This window comes from Apium graveolens, chromosome 5 (genome assembly GCF_009905375.1).
Source record: "Apium graveolens cultivar Ventura chromosome 5, ASM990537v1, whole genome shotgun sequence".
Lineage (NCBI taxonomy): Eukaryota > Viridiplantae > Streptophyta > Magnoliopsida > Apiales > Apiaceae > Apium > Apium graveolens.
The window spans coordinates 4,604,355-4,627,501 of NC_133651.1; the positions used below are offsets into that span (position 1 = coordinate 4,604,355).

General features: G+C 40.5%; 2 protein-coding genes across 3 annotated transcripts; both read right to left on the reverse strand.

The window, feature by feature from the left end:
- Positions 1–181: 181 nt before the first annotated feature.
- Positions 182–17,908, reverse strand: LOC141661477 (uncharacterized). Of its 2 annotated transcripts, XM_074468493.1 has the most exons (4): positions 16,856–17,908; positions 1,364–2,332; positions 1,152–1,279; positions 182–1,051 (listed from the first exon to the last, which is right to left on the reverse strand). In XM_074468493.1, the coding sequence occupies exons 2-3, from the start codon at positions 1,748–1,750 to the stop codon at positions 1,226–1,228; spliced, it is 441 nt and encodes a 146-aa protein (XP_074324594.1). In that variant the 5' UTR covers positions 1,751–2,332; positions 16,856–17,908; the 3' UTR covers positions 182–1,051; positions 1,152–1,225. The 2 variants fall into 2 exon arrangements, 1 of the variants encoding a protein (XP_074324594.1); XR_012549966.1 differs by lacking the exon at positions 16,856–17,908 and adding an exon at positions 2,724–3,390 and having other exon boundaries at positions 1,152–2,332.
- Positions 17,909–18,959: 1,051 nt separating this feature from the next.
- On the reverse strand, positions 18,960–22,221 carry LOC141661487 (uncharacterized). The gene is made up of 5 exons (XM_074468502.1): positions 22,194–22,221; positions 21,789–22,064; positions 21,609–21,686; positions 21,278–21,500; positions 18,960–19,565 (listed from the first exon to the last, which is right to left on the reverse strand). The coding sequence occupies exons 1-5, from the start codon at positions 22,215–22,217 to the stop codon at positions 19,561–19,563; spliced, it is 606 nt and encodes a 201-aa protein (XP_074324603.1). The 5' UTR covers positions 22,218–22,221; the 3' UTR covers positions 18,960–19,560.
- Between the last annotated feature and the right edge of the window lie 926 nt (positions 22,222–23,147).

The window sequence follows — 23,147 nt, forward strand, 5'->3', positions numbered from 1 at the left end:
TTGAATTGTCTTAGGGTCTTTGTTCCATTCACCATATAAGCATCATCTAACAAAATGTAAACCAATCATCACCATATCAGACATTATTGAAACCAAAATAAAGAAGAGTGTACGATTGATCCCATGCAGTCACAAGCTAAAATCCTCTACAAATCTGAAGTATAACTTTTAGGCCATTTATTGTAGAAAAAAACGCTGGAGTTAAAGACATGTAAAATAAATTTCAAATATATAAAAATCACAAATTACACTTGACTCTTCCACCTTCTCCAACTCCATTAGATAAGCCTAGCAGAAGAGAATACATTAACTTCTAATACTGATACAATAATTTTATTATCCTCATAATTGATGACTGACTTGGTGTAATTATCTGATCATTATGATTGCTGTGGGTGATGTAAATCTTGTGAACTGCTTCACCGCCAGTCTCTCCGGGCACATGTCCTACACTGTTACAAAATCCAGTGCCCCACCTCTGACTCAAGGGAACCTGGGTACAAGTATATAAGTCTGCTTTCAAAGTGAAAATTCTCATGCAGAATCTGATCATAACAATGAACTACAGTCCTATCTGCTTATACTTCAAAGAAACAGAGGGCCAACATATTTCACAGCATTAGGACACTTGCCTGCCCTTTAGCCTGATTTTCTATCATCCTTTGACACTCTAAAGTTTCTTCGAGCTTTCTTACCTCTGCTTCAACTTGGAGTTTCCTGTCTTCAGATTCTTCTTCATTATAACCCAAGTCAACACCACTTCCACCAATAGCAGGTTCATGGGAAAGATGGCGTTTATCGCATTCCAATGACAGATAGCTGCTGCCACACAAATATTGACAAGGTGAGTTAAAAATATTGACAAGGTGACATCCTTTGCTTTTCTTGAGTCTTTATTATTCTTCTTCTCCTTAGACTTGTCATGTCTTGCACCATCATTTCCATTGACAATGTGCTTTTTAAAATCAAGAGCAACTTCTGCCAAAAATGCTTCTCTAGCAGCATCAGATTTATCCGTAGCATACTTTTCTGCTAGCTCCTCCAAGTGTTCCTGAACATGATTATATTAGCACAGAATACAGATAATCAGTTGGAACTTAAGTAGATACAAATGGGAGAACATCACATACACAACACAAATAATTACACACCGGGGTGAATAATTTCAGGAGAGGTACTAATATCAATCGATAATCGTGAGCAGATGCAGCCTCAAGCTGACCTTTTAGATTATGCATCTCAGCACACTTTGCAGAAGCTTCTCTTCAGTTTTTTTAAACTGCAATATTGAGGAAGTGAGGTAAGGAGGAACTACTGTAGTACTGTGCATATAACTTGTGTAATAATGAAATGTCACACTAACCCCGTCCGATGACTGTTCTTTCAGCCTGTGAATTTCACCCAAGATCCAGGAGTCCTTTTGATGCAGAAACTTCTTCATCATCCGCTTGTTCTCTTTACCAGGTACCACGACAGATACATCACTACCCATGTTGCCCATTATAAAATCTTCCAATTTCATCTGTTTGGCATTCTCAGATTCTGCCTCATTAAGAATATTAGATATTACATTCAACTCATACCTTCTATCGGTAGACATAACATCAATTTCACTTTCAGTGAGCTCTTTTTGCCGCTTCCTTAGCACAGACACATAACTTTGATGAACTGCATGATCCCTTCTCTTACCTTCTTCAATACACATGTCCTCTGCAGATTGCAATGCTTTTTCATGAGTCAAATGCCCCATTTTCCTATCACATAGAGTTTGCAACAGTTGAAATTGCTTTTCGTAATTTTAAAGGAATTCCATCCCTTCACTTGCTTTCTGTTCTTTTGTACACATCCAGTGAGTCAATTCATTCCTACTAGCAGAACCTGTATATATCCATGACAACAAGGCATCAGCATCAAGAACTCCATTCTCGTTAGCAACACTTGCTGACTCAGTTGAAGTTGCGTCTTTAACAGCATCATTAATCCTGAGTAGGTTCAGTTTCATCTCTGAAGTCAGCAAGTTCATTTTCATCTCTGAAGTCATTAATCCCAATAAGACAGCACAAAATCATTCCACTCAGGTATATTCATAATCTACCTCATGCATTATGCCAAAAAATTTAACATATTTCAAAACACACTCAGGTAGCATACCGCAAGAACCAAACACATCAAATCTTTCATTCCCATTCAAGTCTCTAGCAGCTCCCTCAGGGTAATTAGGAAAAAGATTATCAATTAAATCTTGAGTTGCCAAAATTGTTCGAACCCCAGTTGTACTCCTAGTCGTAGACACAGCACCAACAAAAACTACCGACGATAGCCCAGCAAATATCTGAGGTAATTAAGCCCATCATTAGCACATAAAAACAAATCATGAGTAATTAAAAGCCCAATTAGTACATAAAAACAATCAGATCCGCTCAATTAAGCCCACTTAGTACATAAAACAATCAGATCCGCTCAATCAAGCCCACTTAATACATAAAATAATCAGAAAATTAAGCCGACCATTAAGCCCAATAATTGATTATAGAGATAATAATCAACATTAACAATAATCCAAATTATTAGTGTTAATTAAACAGTTATACGGTCCGAATTATTAGTGTTAATTAAACAGTTATACAGTGTAAAAAGGGGGTGGGGGGAAATCACCTGCGATATGAAATTTTACTTAATCTTGTAGCGCGGGGCATTTCTTGAGGCAATCGAATACAAATCACCTGCGATATGAAATTTTACTTAATCTTGTAGCGCGGGGCATTTCTTGAGGCAATCGAATACCGCAACATTCATGGATCTCTTAAAATCAAACTCCAACCTAACACTATTTATAATATATTTTGTTTCAAACTTTATCCTAGCTAATCCTTAGGGTAACTAATTAAAAGTAAGAGAATGCATTGTCCTTTCTTGACTGTATTTTGTAAATATTGTTACTCCCACAGACAGAACATACGATCCCAAAGGACAAGCAGTTGTAATTGTGTTAAATATTGTTCCTAGATGCACACCAAAGATCTCAGAAACAATCGTGGGCATCAGTGACCACTGCGAGCCATAGCAAACACCCACTAGAACTGATTCAACATATAAAGTGCCAGAAGCAATTATGGAATGACCACCGCTCATGATTAACAATGTCAGGGCCATGAGCAATGGCCTTGCCCATCCTTTTATATTTAACAAGTAATCTGATATATTTCAGGCTCCAAAACGACCAAGATATTCCAGATACTCCACAAGCAAACCAAAGTGTTTGTCTCAAACTTCGAAAAGCCTAAAGCTTCTCCTATTCGGCTGATATTGTTTATTAAGGCAAGTCCTGACCCCATGCCACATGATGTGGCAAAAAATAGAAACCACACAGTACTGCTGCGCATGGCTCGGAACAAATTTAGATTCTCTGCCGATTGCAATCTGTATCGCTAGTACACTTCTGATCATCTGCAAGACTGCAATCGTTACTGATAACTCCGGTGAGCGGGCGGCTCCGTCCGTCGGCGTTCCTGGACCTTCTGTGCGTGAGAGAGGTGTAGCTGCAGGTTGGGCGCTTGCAAAACAACACCGGAAGGGGGGTTTGGCTCCCACGGCGCCTCCGGTGTGAGAATGAAAACAGGCTTTGGAGAATATGAAGGGATATACGTTTATATAATTTAGAGGCTGCTGTGTATGTGTGTTTTTATGTGATGGCTGCTATATGTTTTTGAGTGTATGTGAGTGTGTGAGTGCAAGAGAAATTATTTTCCAACCCCTAAATCCTTCAGCCTTGGGGGTATATATAGCCCCAAGGTAGGGTTTAGGGGTAGTTACCTCTAAATCTGGGCCGTTGGATCTTGGGACCAGAGGACGCCTGGCTTGGGTGGATTGCTTACATGTGTCCAGGGGAGGACCACCTCCAGAGTGTCCTAACGGCCCCTGACACGCGCCGTGCTTTTCTGGTGTGCTGGTTGTTGATAGCTGTCATAGTCATGTGCCCACGTACCTTTGCTTGGCGGGTTGTGGGATGTGCATGTGCTTGCTGGGACCTCCCTCACTGTGGTTTTGGCCCTGATCCGGATCCGGGTATGCAGGCGGATCCGGATCCGGGAAGTAGGATAGGCCCGGGCCTGGGCTCCTATGCTTGATTGGCCTGGGAGAGGGGGGTCTTAGCAGGTCGGTTGATCCTGCCTCCCTTTAGTCCAGGTTGACACCTACCCGGGTCTATTATACCCTATCATTTGCCCCTCACTCCCTTATGTAGATTTTCTGGATGAGGGAGTAGATTAGGATCGCATATTTGGCTTAGAAAAATTTATGCCCCTGGTTGACCCCCAATCCGGATCTGGTGTGGTAGATGTCAATCCGGATTAAGGTAGAATAGTTGCTTATGAAAAATTTATGCTCCTGGTTGCCCCCCAATCCGGATCTGGTGTAATTGATACCGATCCGGATTAAGGTAGAATAGTTGCTAAAAAAAAATTTCTGCCCCTGGTTGCCCCCCAATCCGGATCTGGTGTAATGGATGCCAATCCGGATTAAGGTAGAATAGTTGCTTATGAAAAATTTCTGCCCCTGGTTGGCCCCCAATCCGGATCTGGTGTAATTGATACCAATCCGGATTAAGGTAGAGTGGTTGATGCCTTGGAAAAATTTATGCTCCTGGTTGCCTCCCAATCCGGATCTGGTTTGGTAGATGTCAATCCGGATTAAGGTAGAATAGTTGCTTCAGAAAGAATTCCTGCTAGTGGTTGATCCCGGGTAGTCGTTCGGGATCCGGGTAGGTTGCTTCAGGTTCTGCCAAATTTTTCAGAATTTATAACATTTTTCTCTCAATTTCCCCCCATGAATTTGAATTTCGACAGTTGTATTCCTAGAAAGTCGCCCCCATAATGATTATGGGGTTTAATGCGGTTTAATGTGTATATATATATTTTTTTTTTTTGTAACTGCTGGGTGAACCAGTGTTTGGGTGCCACGTGGCAGGGGAGTTACTCTCCGGGGCCTATAAAAGGCTGCCTCCCCCCTTACATTTCATTTTTTATTTCCACCCAAAAAATGAAAAGTCTCATTGCCTTTTTATTCTCTCTTTCAAATCTCTCGGAGTTCTTCGAAGTCTTGGAGTTTCTTCGCCATTTCCACCGCCGTTCTGCCTTTTCTCGCTCTCGTGTTCAACAAATCTGTAAGCCTTTCTTCTTCTTGCTTTTTCTCTTTCGACTTCTTGCGGTTTATTTTCGAGTTTTTGTGTGCTCCGATTTAGTGGTAGAGTTGTTTTTGATTCATTTTTGTGGTGGACATGTTTGTTTTACGGTTTTGTGTGTTTAAATCTGTATTTTGTGTGTTGTTTGGGTTTGATTTCGGCTTTTTTACTTGTCAATTTTCTGGGTTTTGCAAAGCTGTTCTTCATGTTCTTGATAAGGAAATTTGTGTGTATATGTAAAGAGGGGTGGATTTTGCTGTTTGATTCTTGTGATAACTGTTTGTGGGTAATTGTTTTGATTTTGATCCGGGTTGGGGTGTAGGACCCGGATTTGGGGGAGGTTTATGGTAGGATTGTATAACTTAGGTTTTATCTGTTTTTGGTTGCTTTTGAGCCGGGCATGGGTATTTGCCGTTGGGATCCGGGTATATGGGTTTTGTTTCAAGTTTTCTGTTTCTATGGATCCGGATCTGGGTTCTTGTCATCAAGATCCGGGTCCATTGTGGTTTGATTTTGTGGATTGTAGTTAACATGATCCGGATCGTTGATGTTTTTCCGGGTTGGACTTGCATTGGTGGTCCGGATCATTAGGTTATGATAAAATTAACATAACGTACCTGATCCGGACCACTTAGTAAGAAAAATAAAATCTGTAGGGCACAGACTAACTGACCTTCAATTTAATAGGTATATGGTCCGGACCAAAGAGCGAGCTAGGAAAGTGTATAATTGCTATCCAAACTTTTCTGATGAAGAGAGTGATCCGGATTCGTCTGGTAGAGAACAGATCCGGGGCGAGATGGTTAGAAAGGGGTCCGGGTCTGTGGGAACGATTACGAGCTTCCGGTTCAAGAGGCTCCCAGAGAACTCTGTCATTTTCACTCCGGATGGCCGTTGGTCCGATATTAAATATCACTTTGTTAGGAAGCCACCTGGGTTTGAAGATAGCATATACTATACCCGGGTTAGATATGAGAGGCACGAGGATGGCCACCCGGGCGCTTATGATCAGGGTGCTCTTGAGGCAGCTTTTGCTTCGTTTGGGATCAACCGGGATCATTACCAGTTGAAGGATTTTCATGCTGAGGCTGACCCGGGTGATATGGACAAGGCGATCCGGGCTGCTTTTCAATTGACTAGTGATATTGCTTGGAGGTGGCCCGAACCGTATGAGAGGATCTTCCATCGTCCAGCGGATGGTTTTGTTCCGGTTTGGCTGGAGCATCTAAGGTCCGGGTGGAGCCCCCGGTGGCACATTTTTCTGAAGCACCTTTGTAAGTATGTCTACAGGATTTCTCCTATGCAGATAACTCCGAATGGGATCAAGTCTATGACCTGGTTCATAGCTTGCTGTAACAAGTCCGGGCTCCTTCCTACCTTCAAGTTGTTCCACCAGATTTTTTACCTTTCTAGGTCAAGCCAGAAACCTTTCTACGAGCTGAGGTTCCGGGCAGCAGAGTGCGGATTCGGTCCGGGTAGGTCCAAACCAGTTATGCACCAGACTTCTTTGAAGCATTGGAATGGGGAGATACTGATGTTGAAGGGGTACGATTTGGAGTATCTTCCTTATTTTACAGCTGGGGATGTTAAGACCAAGTTCAACCCAGAGATGTTAGAGGGGGAGGCTGTGGATCAAATTAGGAAATTTTGTGGTAGTCTCGGGTTCCAGCCAACCCGGGATACATTTATGAACCATAAACTCATGTTCCAACTTGGCTGTAAGTTCTTTTTTAACATGTTTTTTTTTGATCCGGGTCTCCATCCAAGCTTGGAGAACCGGATTACCTTTCTTTTGCTTGTAACTTGTAATTTTTGGTCCGGATCAACGTACCTTTTGGTTTTTTACTTGTAGCTGATTTGCAAAAAACGTCTTGACATGGTCCGGGCTTACTGCAGTATTTTATTTTCGGATTTGGTAGTTTTTACATTTTTATCAATCATATACTGATAGTTTTCCTTTTCCATTTTTCAGGTTTGCCGCATTACAACCCTGCATCCCGGGGCATAATGTCTTCTTCAGCCTATGCAACAGCTTTTAACTCATTAGGACTGGCATATAAGACAACAAAAGGGGCTCCTGGGACCGGATCCGGGTCTGCTGACGCAGAGGGTGGAGCCGAGTCTTCGGCACCCCAGAATGTTCATGATCCGGGCAATGTGCCCTTGGGCAAGGACCCGGACGTCCAGGACATATCTGACGAAGAGCCTCCTTCCCAGAAGAGGAAGTCCGTCCCGGGAAAGCCTCCTCGCGGAAAGGCCGTTGTTGCTGACCGGGTCATATATGATTCGGAAGGGAAGGGACCGGATGGGGTCCCTATCCGGATAGGGACAAAGAGCCTTATCGATCTGGCTGGGTTCATGTCCAGTATCCCCTCCGAGGAAGATTGGGAGGAGGTTGAGGGCTACAACATGGCTGCTGCCTTGAAGAGGGTCACAGGCCAATGGGGGCAGGTAACTTCTGAATTTTTAAGCCCGTAGTTCCGGATTATGCCCCCCAATCCACTTTTCCCTTGCAATAATATTCTTCTTTTTTTTTGTTTCTCAGCTTGGGAGTGCGATGTCCATCTGCTTCGACGTTGCCTTCACTGAGCTCAAGGAGGCTAACAATCAGACTAAAGCTGAGAAGATGCTTTCTGATTCCCTGAGGGGTGAGCTGGAAGAGGCCTGGGAGGGGTTCCGGGTGGTGGAGGCCGGGTTGAATGAGAAGTTGAAGAACTCCGAAACCCGGGCTGAGGGGCTGGCCCAGGAAGTTGAGAGGCTCAAGGCCGAACTTGCTGCTAAAGAGAATCTGAATAAGGAGGCCATCATTGCTGAGTTTAAGGCTAGCGATGTTTATGACTTCGAGGTTGCTCAGGCCGGGGTTCCCGAGGTGCGCAGGTCCTGGATTGTTGCCGAGCGCCATATAAAGACTGACCCCTTAGCTTCCTGGGAAAGCTTTATTCAAGAGTTCCTTGCTGCAAAGGCTGCGGTTGAGCAGGGTGAAGGAGAACCGGAACCCTATGATGGTCCGAGCCCCAGCTTCCTCTAGATCCGGACCAGCTTTGCAAAGCTTCTCGGGCCCCGCCCATGTAATTTCATTTCTAGGATTTCTTGATTTCGTACTTTGATATGAACTATATGTAATATTTGGATTTATTCCGGATCGATGGCGATCCGGATCCTGCTTTGAACCTTTCTTCCGTCGTAGAAAATATTTGCTTTTCTTTCATCTGTTTTTATTTTTATGAGCAATCTGGATCCTGGCTCTATTGCGCAAATGATCCTGATTCAGGTTGTGGCAATGCCCCCCGATCCGGATGGGCTTTATATCCGGATTGTTCCGGGTATGAAGTTGTATCCGGATTTGCTGTTGAAATTTTTTCGATCCGGGTATGATACCCACCTGGGTTGAAGTGTTATTTTTTGATTTATGTACTTGGGGAAATACAAGTGCATAATGGTTATTTGTAACTTGGATTTGAGTGCTAATCCGGGCTGTTTTTTGCTTTTAAATTTGCTTTTAATCCGGGTATATGAACCACCCGGGTTGATGTTTGCTTTTTTGCTTTATGAACTTAAGAAATATGTGTATAATGGTTGTTTGCAACCCAGATCTGAATGCTTATCCGGGTTGTTGTTTGCTCTTTTGCTTTAGGTAATTGTTGTTTTCAACCCGGATTCGGATTGTTATCCGGGTTGGTGTTTGCATTTTTGCTTTATGTACTTGGAGGGTTACCTAAGTACATAATGGTTGTTTGCAACCCGGATTTGAATGCTTATCCGGGTTGTTTTTTGCTTTTAACTTTGATTTCAATCCGGGTATGTTTAATCCGGATTGGTGATTGCTCCATTTACTTAGAAATTTTCTAAGCAAATAGTGGTTGCCTTTGTTTTTTGCTTCCAACCCGGGTATGAAAACGTACCCGGGTTGTTTTTTGCTTCCATAACTGGTAATTTAAAAGTAACAACTTTCTAAGAAAGGAAAATTCTTTTCATTGATTTGCAAATTTTTTCATACAAAATGCATTGTCATAGATTGGTTGCTTGACATAGGCTACAAGTTCTGGTTGCTTTTGGTTGCTTTTTTTTTTTTACTGGTAAAACTTTCTGAGCCTGAGTCCATGCCATGTATTTGGTACTTCAGACTCATCCATGTTCATGAGCTTGTATGTTCCTGGCCTTAGAACTTCCTTGACTTTGTATGGGCCTTCCCACTTTGGCATTAGCTTTCCAGTATTAGTGGGGTCTGAAGCTTCTGTGTCTCGAAGGACCAGATCTCCTACTTGAAAGTTTTTGACCCGGGACTTCTTGCTGAAGTGCTCTCTTGTTTTCTGCTTATACTTTTCCATTCTTGCCACTGCCTGGTCTCGAACTTCATCAATTAGCTCAATATTCGTTCTGAGCCCCGCCTCGTTTGCTATTTCATCAAAGTTGATTGCTCGATGGGAGGGGGATCCTACTTCAATTGGTAGCATGGCTTCAGTTCCATAAGCCAGCTTGAAGGGGGTTTCTCCTGTGCTTGTTCTGGGGCTTGTTCTGTATGCCCAGAGTACATTAGGCAATTCTTCTGGCCATTTTGTTTTGCTTTCCCTGAGTCTCTTCTCTATCCCCCTGAGAAGTATTCGATTAGTTACCTCAACTTGGCCATTTCCTTGAGGGTAGGCTACAGATGACTTCTTATGTCGGATGCCCCTTTCTTGAAGGTAGGATTCAAATTCTGAACCGATGAACTGCGGACCATTATCTGAGACAAGTACTCTCGGGATTCCAAACCTCATCAATATGTTGTCCATGAACTTGATGCAGTCTTGTTGGTTTATTGTTCTCATTGCCTTTGCCTCTACCCATTTTGTCATATAGTCAATTGAGACTAGTAAGTACCTGAGGTCTCCTCTGGCTCTGGGAAATGGTCCCATGATATCAATCCCCCATACGGCAAATGGGATTGGTGACAAGACTGAGGAGGGTAGTACTGGGCTCATCCGTGTCACATTGCTGAAGAGTTGGCATTCCTTGCATTTTTTCACAAAGTCTATTGAATCCTGGTGGATAGTAGGCCAGTAGTACCCCTGCCTTATGATTTTGTGAGCTAGTGCTTTTGCGGACATGTGGTCCCCGCAGATTTCTTCGTGAACTTCCATGAGGCAATATTGTGCCTCTCCTGGGCCTATGCACTTGAGGATTGGGGAGGAAAAGGTCCGGTGATAGAGTATTCCCTCTTCCATGAAGAATTTCGAAGATTTTGCCTTTATCCTTTGAGCCTTGCCTTTATCCTCCGGGAGCTCTCCCTTCTCCAAGTAGTTAATGAATGGAGTCATCCAATTCAGACTGTTTTTTATCTCCATGACTTCCTCAGATTCTGTGCTTGGTTTCTGTAATTCTTCGAAGTAGACGGAGCAATCCAGGTCTGACGAATTTTGAACAAGTTTAGACAATGCATCAGCTTCTGAATTCTCCTCTCTGTTGATTTGGATGACTTGGATTTTTGGTATGGAGGTTAGGTAGCTTTGGACCAGAGCCTGGTACTTGGCTAGAACTGGATCCTTAGCTATTTACTCGCCATTTGTTTGCTTTACGACGATCTGAGAGTCGCTGTAGATTTTGAGATTCTGAATCCTGAGTGTTCTTGCTAGCTTCAATCCTGTAATCAAGGCCTCGTACTCTGCCTGGTTGTTTGTTGCTGAGAATACGAATGAGATTGCTGTTTGGATTGTGAACCCTTATGGGCTCTTTAGGATGAGCCCTGCTCCCGATCTCTCATTTGTTAAAGAACCATCGACTTTGAGAGCCCAGGCTTCTATTTCTTGATCTGTGTTTCTCTCAGGGTCAATGCTCATGGGAACGGGCTCTTCTTCTGGGAAATTGCATTCTATGATGAAATCAGCTAGAGCCTGGGCTTTGATTGCTGTTCTAGGAATGAAACTTAGATTGAACTGACTTAGCTCAACTGACCAATTTACCAATCTCCCTGAGACATCTGGCTTGTGTATTATCTTCCTTAATGGTTGATTTGTTACAACTCGTATCTCCCTTCCCTGGAAGTAGTGTCTGAGTTTCCTGGATGCTGTGACTAAGACATAAGCAAACTTTTCTAGCCTCGGGTACCGGGTCTCTGCATCTTTTAGCACTTGGCTCACATAATAAACTGGTTACTGTTTGCCATTCTCTTCCCTGATCAAGGCTGCTCCAACTGCCAGGGCCCCTGCTGACAGGTAAAGGGATAGGGGTTCCCCGGGTTGAGCTTTTGTTAACACAGGGGGTTGAGAAAGGTACCTTTTGATTTCTTCAAATGCGCTTTGGCATTCCGGGCTCCAATTAACTTCTCTCTTGTTGGTTGCTCCTTTTAATAGGTCAAAGAAGGGTAGGCATCTCTCAGCTAGCTTGGAGATGAATCTTCTGAGTGCTGCTAGCGATCCTGCTAGCTTCTGCACATCTTTTTGTGTTCTGGGAGCCTTCATCTCTTGAATTGCCTTTATCTTTTCTGGGTTGGCTTCAATTCCTCGGTTGCTTATCATGAATCCAAGGAATTTTCCTGCCCCTACTCCAAATGTGCATTTTTCTGGATTGAGCCTGAGTGAGTATTTTCTCAAGTTATCGAAGCATTCTCTCAGGTCTCCTATGTGCCCGGGGACGCTTGTGGATTTTGCAATCATATCGTCCACATAGGATTCCAGGTTCCTTCCAATCTGGTCCTTGAAGATTTTATTCATTGCCCTTTGATATGTTGTTCCCGCATTAGTCAATCCGAACGGCATCATTACATAGGCATAGACCGCCCTGTGGGTGATGAAGGCTGTCTTTAAAATGTCTCTGGGATTCATCTTGATCTGGTTGTACCCCGAGTAGGCGTTCATGAAACTTAGCATCACATGCCCAGAGGTTGCATCGATCAATTGATCAATATTTGGCAAAGGGTAAGGGTCTTTTGGGCATGCACTGTTCAAGTCTGTGTAATCGATACACATTCTCCACTTTCCGTTTGTTTTTTTCACCATCACTACATTTGCCAGCCATTCTGGGTATTTGACTTCGCATATTATTCCAGCTGTCAGTAGTTTCTCAATTTCTTCATCGATTGCTTTTTGCCTTTCCGGGGCAAAATTTCTTCTCTTTTGCTTGACTGGCTTCCTTTCTGGGTTGACGTTCAAGCTATGCATCGCTATGGATTCATCCAACCCGGGCATTTCTTTCGGGGTCCAAACGAATATATCAGAGTACCCTTGGAGTAGTGACACCAAGTCTTTTCTGAAATTAGCCTCGAGCCCGGATCCTATCTTTATCTTTTTTGAAGGATCGCTCGTGCTGATCAGAATTGTTTCTGTTTCAACAGCGACCTCTATCTTGGATTGATCCGTATCTGATACCATCTTTTGGATCCGAGCCTCTGTGTTCTTTTTCATATAAATCTGAGCCTGGGCTGTCATCTCTTTATTGTCTCTTTCTTCAGTTATTTCTGGGTTGGTTGCTTGCACAGTAGGGTTGGTTTGGTCAATGCCTAGGCCCAATTCAATCCCCTTTGTGACTTGGTTGCTTTTTTGCTCTTCTGAGCCTTGTTTGGTCGCTTTTGGATCTGAGAGGGTCTCTATGACCTGAACTTCTTTTCTCCCATCATCCCTTGATTGTTTGCGATGTTTCTTAATACTTTGCTGTTTCCGGAGCACGACAGCCTTTCTCTTGTTGTCTTGATGGGTCTCAGCCATTACCAGAGCCTGACTATAACATCTTTCAGCTACCTCATAGTCTCCCTTGATTTCTCCTACCCCGGTTGGGGTTGGGAACTTGATTTTCAAATATGATATGGAGGTGATTGCTTGGATCCTGGTCAAGGCTGAGCGCCCAATTATGCCGTTGTAAGATGAGGGAGTATTGATCACGTAGAACTTAATCACATGGGTAACTTGGTTTGGGGCCGATCCAAACATTACTGGAAAGTACAAAGTTCCTTGGATCGGGACCAAGTTGTTCCCGAACCCATACAGAGGGTCCTCTTGGCATTCATTGGAGCGTACGCTCCCAAGCTTCATCCTGTCCACAGTATGCTTGAAGAGTATATTTACTGAGGATCCATTATCGATCAACATCCTTCTTACTTCGTTGTCAAAGATATCAAGTGTTACAACCAAGACTTCATTGTGATTCGGGTTGACTCCTTCATAATCCTTGCTGCTGAATGAGATCATCATCTCCGGGTAGGATTGGATTGAGAATACCTCATCCCCTGAGCCCGGGCTCCTAGGGGGAGAGTGCGAGCCTCCCAGGACCACATTTACCACATTCTTACCTTTTCTTGGCCTTTCCTCTCTCTGATTTTTCTCCCTTGAGATATATTGATTGAGGTTGCCTTTCTTGACTTGATCTTCAATGAAGTATTTTAGAGAGAGACAATTCTCAGTCTTGTGTCCATGGGTTTCATGATAGTCGCACTGCCTGTTGTAAGGCCTGCTCTCTGGGGGAGTCTGCATTGGCTTTGGAGGATAGTAGAATGGCTTTTCCTTGATCTCCTTCAGTATCTCTTCCCGGGTCATGTTTAGTTGTGTCCACTCTGGCTCTTGCCTAGGCTCCCTTTGCTGCCTAGGGGGACCGGGATCACTTTTGGATTCTGTTTTAGGACCCAATCTTTGGAATATTGGGGTGTTTTGTACAACGTTTGTTTGCTGGGTTTGGTTGCTTTGTTTGAACTTTTTCTCCTGATGGTAACCCCCTTTCGGTCGGTCATCAGAAGATTTGTTCCTGTTCCCTCCATTCCGAGTCATTCTCATTGCCTGGAGAACATCCGTTTCTTTTATGAACCGGGCTGCCATAGAATAAGTAGCGGCCAGGCTTTGGGGTTCCTTGTTTATCAATTCCACAATATATCTCTCGTTGTGTTCTGGATCCAGGTTTCTTCGAAATATGCTTAGAGCCTCCCTTTCATCTAGATTCGAAACTTTGTTGATGGCTTCCTGGAACCTCCGCATGTAGGCTGAGAGTGCTTCGTTATCGTACTGGCGGATTGTCTCCAGGTGGCACATGTGCATTTCATGTGTTTTATTAGCTCTGAATCTTCTAAGGAAGGCTTCTCTGAATTCTTTCCAGGAGTGGATGCTTCTTGATGGGATTCTGCTGAACCATCTTTGAGCCCCCCCTTTGAGGGTCGAAGCGAAGAATCTGGATTTCGTCAAGTCATTGTAATAGTATATCTGGGCTATCTGTTCGAAATAGTTGAGGTGCTCTTCCGGATCCCCCAGCCCATCGAAAGAATCGAAGTTGTAGTGTTTGAGATTTTTCTGTCGGGGGATGGCTTCTAGGGAGTGGCTGAAGGGCGTGAGGGTTTCCCCAACTTCCACCCCGGATTCTTTCTCCATTTTTCTCTGGAGCTCGTAGATCATTTCCTTGAGGTCTCTCTGACCCTCCTCTTCGTCATCGGAAATGAGTTCGGGGGTAGGGTCCCTCCGTGCTCTTTTTCCTTTTGTTTTAGCTAGGAGTCTCTCCTCCTCCATCTGCATTCTTTTCTGAATTTTTTGCTCCAGCTTTTCCTCCTCCTCTTTTCTTATCTTTTCTCTGATTTCTTCTAGCTTTTTCTTTCTGGTTGCTTCCGTCTCCTTCTTGCTAGGCTCCTTTTGATTCTTTTTTGCGTTAGCCCCAATTCGGTCGAAGACAGATCTCCTGGATTGCTGAGAGTCCCCGGACTCTTCTTTCTCATCATCTTGCTCAAATTCCATCTGAGCCCGGGCTTGTTCATCTCTGTAGAGCCTGATTGCTTCAGCAAGTTCATGGCTTGTTAAGTTAGCCATATGCTCCTCTGCCACTGGAACATTTGTGTACTTGTACTGATTTAGCTCTATGACATTTCTAGCATCCCTGATTGGAGTATGCTGTGTCAGTGGTTGCTCCTGGAAGGTTTCCCTGTCTCCCCCAGGTTCTTGAACTTGAGAGGGGTCTTGATCTTGAATGTGGGTACTGGCGGAGGGCCTACCAGCTGTACTTTTTCCTGCTCTTGCCATTACCACAATTGTACAAACAACTAACCAAGATTTGAGGCTACAAATGTGGATCTGAGGTTGCTTTTTTGAATATTACAAAAATTGTCCAGAATAACAGCAAGCAAACTTTCTGGGTTTTGCTAAAAATAATACCAAACAAGAACAGCAGGCTCTTGAACACAAAAGAAAATACGCAAGCTAAAACAGTTCTGGGATTTAAACCACCAAGACTATTAAACCCCAGGCTTCGAGATTACCAAGACTATCAAACCCTAAACAACTAAAACTTAACAAACAAGAGCGGGCTCACACAAACACGGCCTAAAGCAAGAAGCTCATACAAACGTGTTCAAAATGAAAACTCATATTCAAGAAAGGGTTTGGTTGTTTATGTTCTTACAGGTTTGAAAGTGGACTCTCTCAAGAGTTTGCTGATGAAGATGAATCCAGGGGCACCGAGACCCAAGGATGCCCTCCTTCTAGCGCCAAATGATAACTCCGGTGAGCGGGCGGCTCCGTCCGTCGGCGTTCCTGGACCTTCTGTGCGTGAGAGAGGTGTAGCTGCAGGTTGGGCGCCTGCAAAACAACACCGGAAGGGGGTTTGGCTCCCACGGCGCCTCCGGTGTGAGAATGAGAACAGGCTTTGGAGAAGATGAAGGGATATACGTTTATATAATTTAGAGGCTGCTGTGTATGTGTGTTTTTATGTGATGGCTGCTATATGTTTTTGAGTGTATGTGAGTGTGTGAGTGCAAGAGAAATTATTTTCCAACCCCTAAACCCTTCAGCCTTGGGGGTATATATAGCCCCAAGGTAGGGTTTAGGGGTAGTTACCTCTAAATCTGGGCCGTTGGATCTTGGGACCAGAGGACGCCTGGCTTGGGTGGATTGCTTACATGTGTCCAGGGGAGGACCACCTCCAGAGTGTCCTAACGGCCCCTGACACGCGCCGTGCTTTTCTGGTGTGCTGGTTGTTGATAGCTGTCATAGTCATGTGCCCACGTACCTTTGCTTGGCGGGTTGTGGGATGTGCATGTGCTTGCTGGGACCTCCCTCACTGTGGTTTTGGCCCTGATCCGGATCCAGGTATGCAGCCGGATCCGGATCCGGGAAGTAGGATAGGCCCGGGCCTGGGCTCCTATGCTTGATTGGCCTGGGAGAGGGGGGTCTTAGCAGGTCGGTTGCTCCTGCCTCCCTTTAGTCCAGGTTGACACCTACCCGGGTCTATTATACCCTATCAGTTACGTACTTGACGTATTCAAGGAGTCCTCATGTTGTGTTTCGGTTGCAATGTAAAAGGGAGTTGATATTAATGTAATAAGAACACCAAGTATAACAATATGTGCCACCAATGTCAAAGTAAAGTAAAGTAAATCATCTTGTGTTCATACCACCAACATAATCATTTAAACTGGAAAAGGGTTTCCCACCTTCCTCCAAGCCTAAAGATAGTCTCTGTGTGTGTATGTGTGTGTCTACAGGCCTAAACAGTAAACAGTAAACAGTCAACATCTTAATATCTCAAAATTGAGCAAAATGATTAAGAATCACCATTGATGCAAAATAGCAGTAAATATAGCTCAAGAATCACAATCGTTGTAAAATAGCAGCAGCAAATAAAGCTCAAGATCAAATTTGCATAGCTGAAGTATATGTAATATCCGAGGTTAAAAAATATATAAACTCGCAAATTATAGAGAAATGCCACTGACAACAAAAGATTAAAGCTACTAACTTGGATTTACTTCTTCAGAGAAGGTATAAGTTAGGTGCCGCCTTGAATACTCAATTGAGCTCAAGTTCAAATATATAGCCAATCCACAAGTTACCTGTAAACGATCTTCTCTGAGAAAATGTAAGACAGTGAGATAAACCATAAATTGAACAGGATGTCGTAATGAGATTGATCAACCTGACAACCTCCCAACTGGGCACTCTGTACAAAGAAACGTTAATAAGTTAAAAGGGAAGTGAAGTCAGTCAGTTATGTAGTATGTTGTTCAATAAGAATGGACGGCCATCTGGCAGCAGTAAGTCCAACATCTTTTAAATATCCAGGTCTACTTCATACAATGAACTGATATAAATTCTATCTACTAAAAACAAAAACTCAGCATCAGGATTCATACACTATACACAGGTACAAAGCTATACATTTAAAGATTTAATGTAACTTGACATTTGCTACCACTTGTGCAAGTTTTCTTTATTGCTTCAAGATGATATGCCTTCAAGTTTTAGGAGTCAACTGAAATGGCATAACTACCAGAAACAGATTTTAGCAACAGTAGAATACAGATTTTCATAACATCGGTGATTTACAGTGACCTGAGCTCAAATATACATCTAGCCTCTTGAGGAATGCCGTATTCTGTTAAGAACCCTACTGTAAAACCTCCTCGTCCGCATAAACATTATCAAGGTAACTAGTGACCCAACAAGACTAACACCAGCAAAGATGAAAAATGATAACATAAAACTATGAATGCCATAACATGTCTGCTGGCCTGATGCTTCTTTGTCATATATATAGCCAGCCACCCCAACAGACATTACATAAGATCCGATGGGGCTAGCAAATGCGATGGTGTTAAAAATGGTTCACAAATGGAGCACACCAAATATTTCAGAGGTAATGGCGAGCATTAAGGACCACTGAGAAGCGTAGCAAACACCAACTATAACAGAACCCAAGTACTCCAGAAAGAAACCAACGTACTTCTTTCAACAGATGTGTAGAGACTGTATTTTTTGTGGACGTGGAAATGATTTTTGAAGTAATAACAAAAACTTAGGGTGGTGTACTGATAATAGATTCCCACAATAATCAGTTTTACTAACTTGTGTTCGATTCTCAACAAAAATATTTTTTAAACAATTTTTTTATATACATTACAATTTACTAAATAGGAATCAAACACGAGGTCACATGTTCAATTCTCAAAAAAATATTTTTTCAACAATATTTGTATATGTGTATTGCATGTTGATGGCCAAAAATACATTTTTTTTAGAAAATTTAACAGGAATACCCATTTTTGAAAGATATGGCCAAAAATACATTTCTAATACGCATTTCAAAAAATGGGTAAGGTTATTACGTATTTGACAAATGAGTATTATTTAAAAAAATAAAAAAAAAACAAAAAAAAATTAAAAAAAAAAAGTAAAATCATGATACGCATTCTTGACATGCGTATCATGCATTACAAAGTCATGATACGCATCTCACGAATGCTGTATCAAATTTTTTTTTTTTTTTTGTAATTTTTTTTTACACAAGTTACCCATTTCTAAAATGCGTATTAGTAATAACCAATTTTAAAATGCAGATTAGGTAGGTATTTTTGACCGAACATTCCAAAAAATGGTATTCTTGTCACAAAGTTTAAAAAAAGAGGTATTTTTGTCATTTTTTCTTTATTGCATAGAGATTATAAAAATTATATTAGTAATATATTAAACATGAATAAAACAAAATAATGATAAAAAAAATATAGAGACCAAGTTTTCAGTGCACGTAGGAAATGATTTTTGAGGTAATAACAAAAAGCCCATATGAATTAGTGGTAGTAGATACATAGAAACATCACTTTTACTAAAGTCACCAGTTCAATTCTCAACAAAAACATTTCTTTAACAAATTTTTTTACATGTATTACATAAAGGGTACATTAATAATTTACTAAATTGGAATAAAATACCTTGTTAAGCCATAATATATGATACATGTATTGCATAAAGGTACATTAGTAATTTACTAAATAAACACATTGTTAAGCCATATATATAATATAAGCCATAATCTATATAGGTAATGGATGGATGGATTTAAAAAGTAAGTAATAAAAGAGGAATACAACTTATAAATTTGCCTCAAATATGAGATATAACATTTTTCAGACATACAATCATGGAAATAATAGACAAGAAAAACAGGAATGCGTATATATTTGAAACAAATTTTACTTCACTATACTTGAATATTTTATTTTTTTAAGTGAAAGACATTCAACTGTCTGTCTGAGATATAAGCAGCAGCTTGCCATTAAAAAAAACACCTCATCTAAAGCTTTCCCTCTAACTATTTGAAAGCAATCATGACACCCGTAAACTTTTACATGGCTACAAAAACTGGCTTGCTAGGAATTATACATACTGTAATCTATTCTTGGAATTTGCAGAAAGTGATTCAAGTCCAGATTTAGTTTGAAGTTTTAATATAGTTAGTACCATAAGTTCATAACATCATCCCAATAAAGTAATAACAGGATCCAACTTGTTTGCAGGTTTACCAACACGAGCAACTTAAATGTTTTATTCCTACATTAAGTTTCTGAACAAGAAATTTAAACATAGATAACCGAAACCTTCCAAAACAAGTCTAGTGGTTTCACTTCCGGTGCATCCATATTAGTCTTCACTTCTGATGCATCAATATCAGGCTTCATAAAGAAACAGCAAGACATTAGTCATGCAAACTACAAAGAATACATGAATTTTCATAGAATGAGAGATTATCATATAGAGAACACCATTTGATTACTAATAGATCAAGTATAGGCATATAACCAGCATACTAATTCCAATCTATGTATTACAGAACAAGCTAAAGATGAACGTATGTAATACTGACAAGTAATGCACGACATGCTACATTGGTTAATTACATAATTTGTGGTGGAAACAATCAGAATACCTCAGTCAATACAGTAATCTCTTTCAAAATAATATCCAGAAGTATTCATCAATGGTCACCAACAATAACATAACCAGCATATAGATTACATCTGTATGTGTTACATAACAAGAAAAAGAAGAATATATCTATCCAGTATTATATAGACCAGTAATGTATAACATGCTACATTCACTAATTACACAACTACAGGAAGCAATTAGAAGAACTCAATTGATACAGCAAGCTCTTATCGATCAGTATGCATCAATAGTCAACAATATCTGAAGGTAAAAAATGTCCAGAAAAGGCAATATAACTAACTAGTCTTTCAATGTCCTGTTTGGTCAGATTTCCAAAATACATAACTCAAACTGCATAGATGCAATTAATCTTAAGAATCTCAATTCAACCATGACTTCTACAAAAAAACATATATAACAGCTAAAAATCTTGATGCCCCTGTAGTTGCGATTTTCTATATCACGATAATAATTTATGGGAGCCAGGTTTATTACTACATAGTACATACTAAAAGACCAATGTACAAATCATTAGCTAACAAACACTTAGAACAGTATTTGTACTTGACTACTTGTTATACCCAGGTACTAGATTACAACAGAGTTTTCATTAGACTGGAAAACATTAATATTGAATATCAAACTGAGATGACTTCGAATTTAAAGCACATCATGCTAGAACTGCTTTGATGCTCAGTATTGTTAAAAGGTAACTACATATGCTGCTTTGCTGACATGAAACCAGGCATGATAGAAAGCATCTACATATACGTTGAAATAAAATGAATTTGGGACTGAAGACACTAGAAACATCAATATTGATCATGCTGGGTACTCGATAACAAGCTACAATTTAAAACACCTTCAAATACCTCTTACTACTCAAAAAATACACATAAATACACATGCAAGCATGCACATACCTATTAATATATCTTATAAGCCAAAAAAAATAGCAATCATAAATACACATGCAAGCATGCACATACCTATTAATAAATCTTATAAGCCAAAAAAAATAGCAATCATAAAATATTCAAGTTCCCAACTTTTCCGCAATAAACTTCATAATACAAGCTCTGTTTCGAGATTTTTTTTTTCAAATCATAATTACAATAAAAAACCAATACCATATATGTGTACAAAATTGAGACTCAATCTGGTGACAAGCAAACAATATACCAGTAACAAGAAGGGAGGGGGTCTAACAAGACATTTTATTTATAAACAAAAGGTCAAAATCCAACAAGCAACAACATATTCACATTTCACATGAACAGCCAAATCCTTGATTCCGTAGTATCTTCTAATTTATTTATACCAGTAAAAGCAGAAAATTTAACATTTCACAGGTGTAAAATTTCAAAGTCTATACACAAGTCCAGTGAGAAAACAAGAACTAGAAATACACGTCATGATAAATTGAAAAATAAGATTCATTACAGGGGGAAGTTACCTGTAACCACTCGTGCTTCTGAACTCAACTCTATAGTTGTAGTCGGGAAGAGGGTAGGCATGCATATTTTTGTCTCGAAGGTTTCAACACTTTTCCTATCAGTCTCAGCAAGCAGGGAAGCTTCAAAAGTGATAAGGTAACTTGGAACCCTGGAATCAAGTTTTACTAGCTGGAGAACTTTGAGCGACTCAATGTCATGCTTTGCAACACGAAATTGTTTCAACTGTATGTATAATTTCAGAAAGATTCTTCAGATAATAAAAATTAATGGGATTTTTTAATAAAAAAACAAAAAGATTTACTTAGGTGTAGTAGAGAATGAAAGACGGACCACAAAAACATCATGGCTAACAAGAGCAAACTGGGAGAGATAAAGGGCTAAACTAAATTGAGAATCCAATCCCGAGTCCTGCAATGATCAGACATTCAAATATATGAATAGTATATATACGTGCAAATAAAAAGGAAAGTAAAGCCAAGGGTAAAAGTTTAAAGGAACACGTAAACATACGGTGGTATATGTATTGATGACTCGAGAGAGGAGGGCGCCTTCTTCAACGACAGCAATGTCATCCAAATCAGAAGGCTGGGAGTTGTTGTAATCAGGTTTGATCCTAACAAACAAAATCTGAATCTTGCGACATGGGCGGTGAAAAACAATTATTTTAGTTTGGAAGGTAACAGAACGCCCCGAATTCGTTTCAGCTTCAAAAGTAACATATTTAGTGTAAACCGGTGTGTTTTGTGCAGTTGCCATGAGGACTTTGACAACAGAAAAGTTTGTACCCTGTAGGTATGCATAATAACAAAATGAGTAACAGCAAGGCAATCTAACAGGATATCGAAAACATGAACAATATGTTCTTAATAAAATTTAATATAGAATAATATATACCGAAAACATGAACATACTAACCTTCCTTATGTTGTAAAGGGCCATAGCCAACCTACGGGTTTACGGTTCTCGGAGGTGCGTGATATATCGTAAACTTTAGCGACAAATGAACCACCGGTATAAAACTGTAAGCGATCATCAGGAGATTGCGGATAGTGCATCCAAGGTACAGGATAGTCTCCGAGCTCAAAGTTCTACAATACATATACGCATATAAACACAAAATTATACAACACAAAATTGAGATGATAGAGGATGATTATAAAAAATTCACATACATCGCTCCTCTTCAGGTCTTTACAGTAACTGCCGCTAGAATCCTCATCCTCTAGCCTACGCTTCCCTATATCGGAAGGAGAATCCAAATTGCTTTTCATCCTCGAACCCTAATACAATACCTGGCGGTATCAATATGTTTCAGATTTTATTTACTTAAATCAATTTATCAGCCCTATCTATCACTATTATATAAAAGAAAAAACATTGAAAGTTTTGGTAGGGTACAGTACATGTTTTTTGGTATTTACTGAATTATTCTTATTTTACTTAAAAGTTTTATTAGCATTAGGAATCGAATTATATTAGAAAAACAAATAAAAATCATTTTCAATTATAACACGTTAACTTTTTTATTTTTCTAAATTAAAACAATTTCTTTAAATATCATACCCTTAGTAATCGAATTATAATAGAAAAAGAAATAAAAGTCGTTATCAACTATAAAACGTTACCTTTTTATTTCTCTCAAATAAAACAACTTCTCTAAATATCACAGACAAGTTTATTTAATAAAATTTACTATTATATAAAAGACGAAATATTGAAAGTTTTGGTACAGTACCTGTTTTTTGGTATACGCTGAATTTACTGAATTATCTTTATTTTACTTAAAAGTTTTATTAGCCTTAGGAATCGAATTATAAAGAAATAAAAATCGTTACATAAACAAAATAGGGAAAAAAAATATTTGATTTT

What these genes read in the sequence shown, in the direction of transcription:
- LOC141661487 (XM_074468502.1), bottom strand. Translation starts at nt 22,217, where the DNA reads ATGGCCCTTTACAACATAAGGAAG. An exon ending in CCCTTTACAACATAAGGAAG is followed by an intron (nt 22,065 to 22,193) that starts GTTAGTATGTTC and finishes GCATACCTACAG; the next exon opens with GGTACAAACTTTTCTGTTGT. An exon ending in TTAGCCATGATGTTTTTGTG is followed by an intron (nt 21,501 to 21,608) that starts GTCCGTCTTTCA and finishes TTATACATACAG; the next exon opens with TTGAAACAATTTCGTGTTGC.
- LOC141661477 (XM_074468493.1), bottom strand. Translation starts at nt 1,750, where the DNA reads ATGGGGCATTTGACTCATGAAAAAGCATTGCAATCTGCAGAGGACATG. An exon ending in AAGAACAGTCATCGGACGGG is followed by an intron (nt 1,280 to 1,363) that starts GTTAGTGTGACA and finishes TCAATATTGCAG; the next exon opens with TTTAAAAAAACTGAAGAGAA.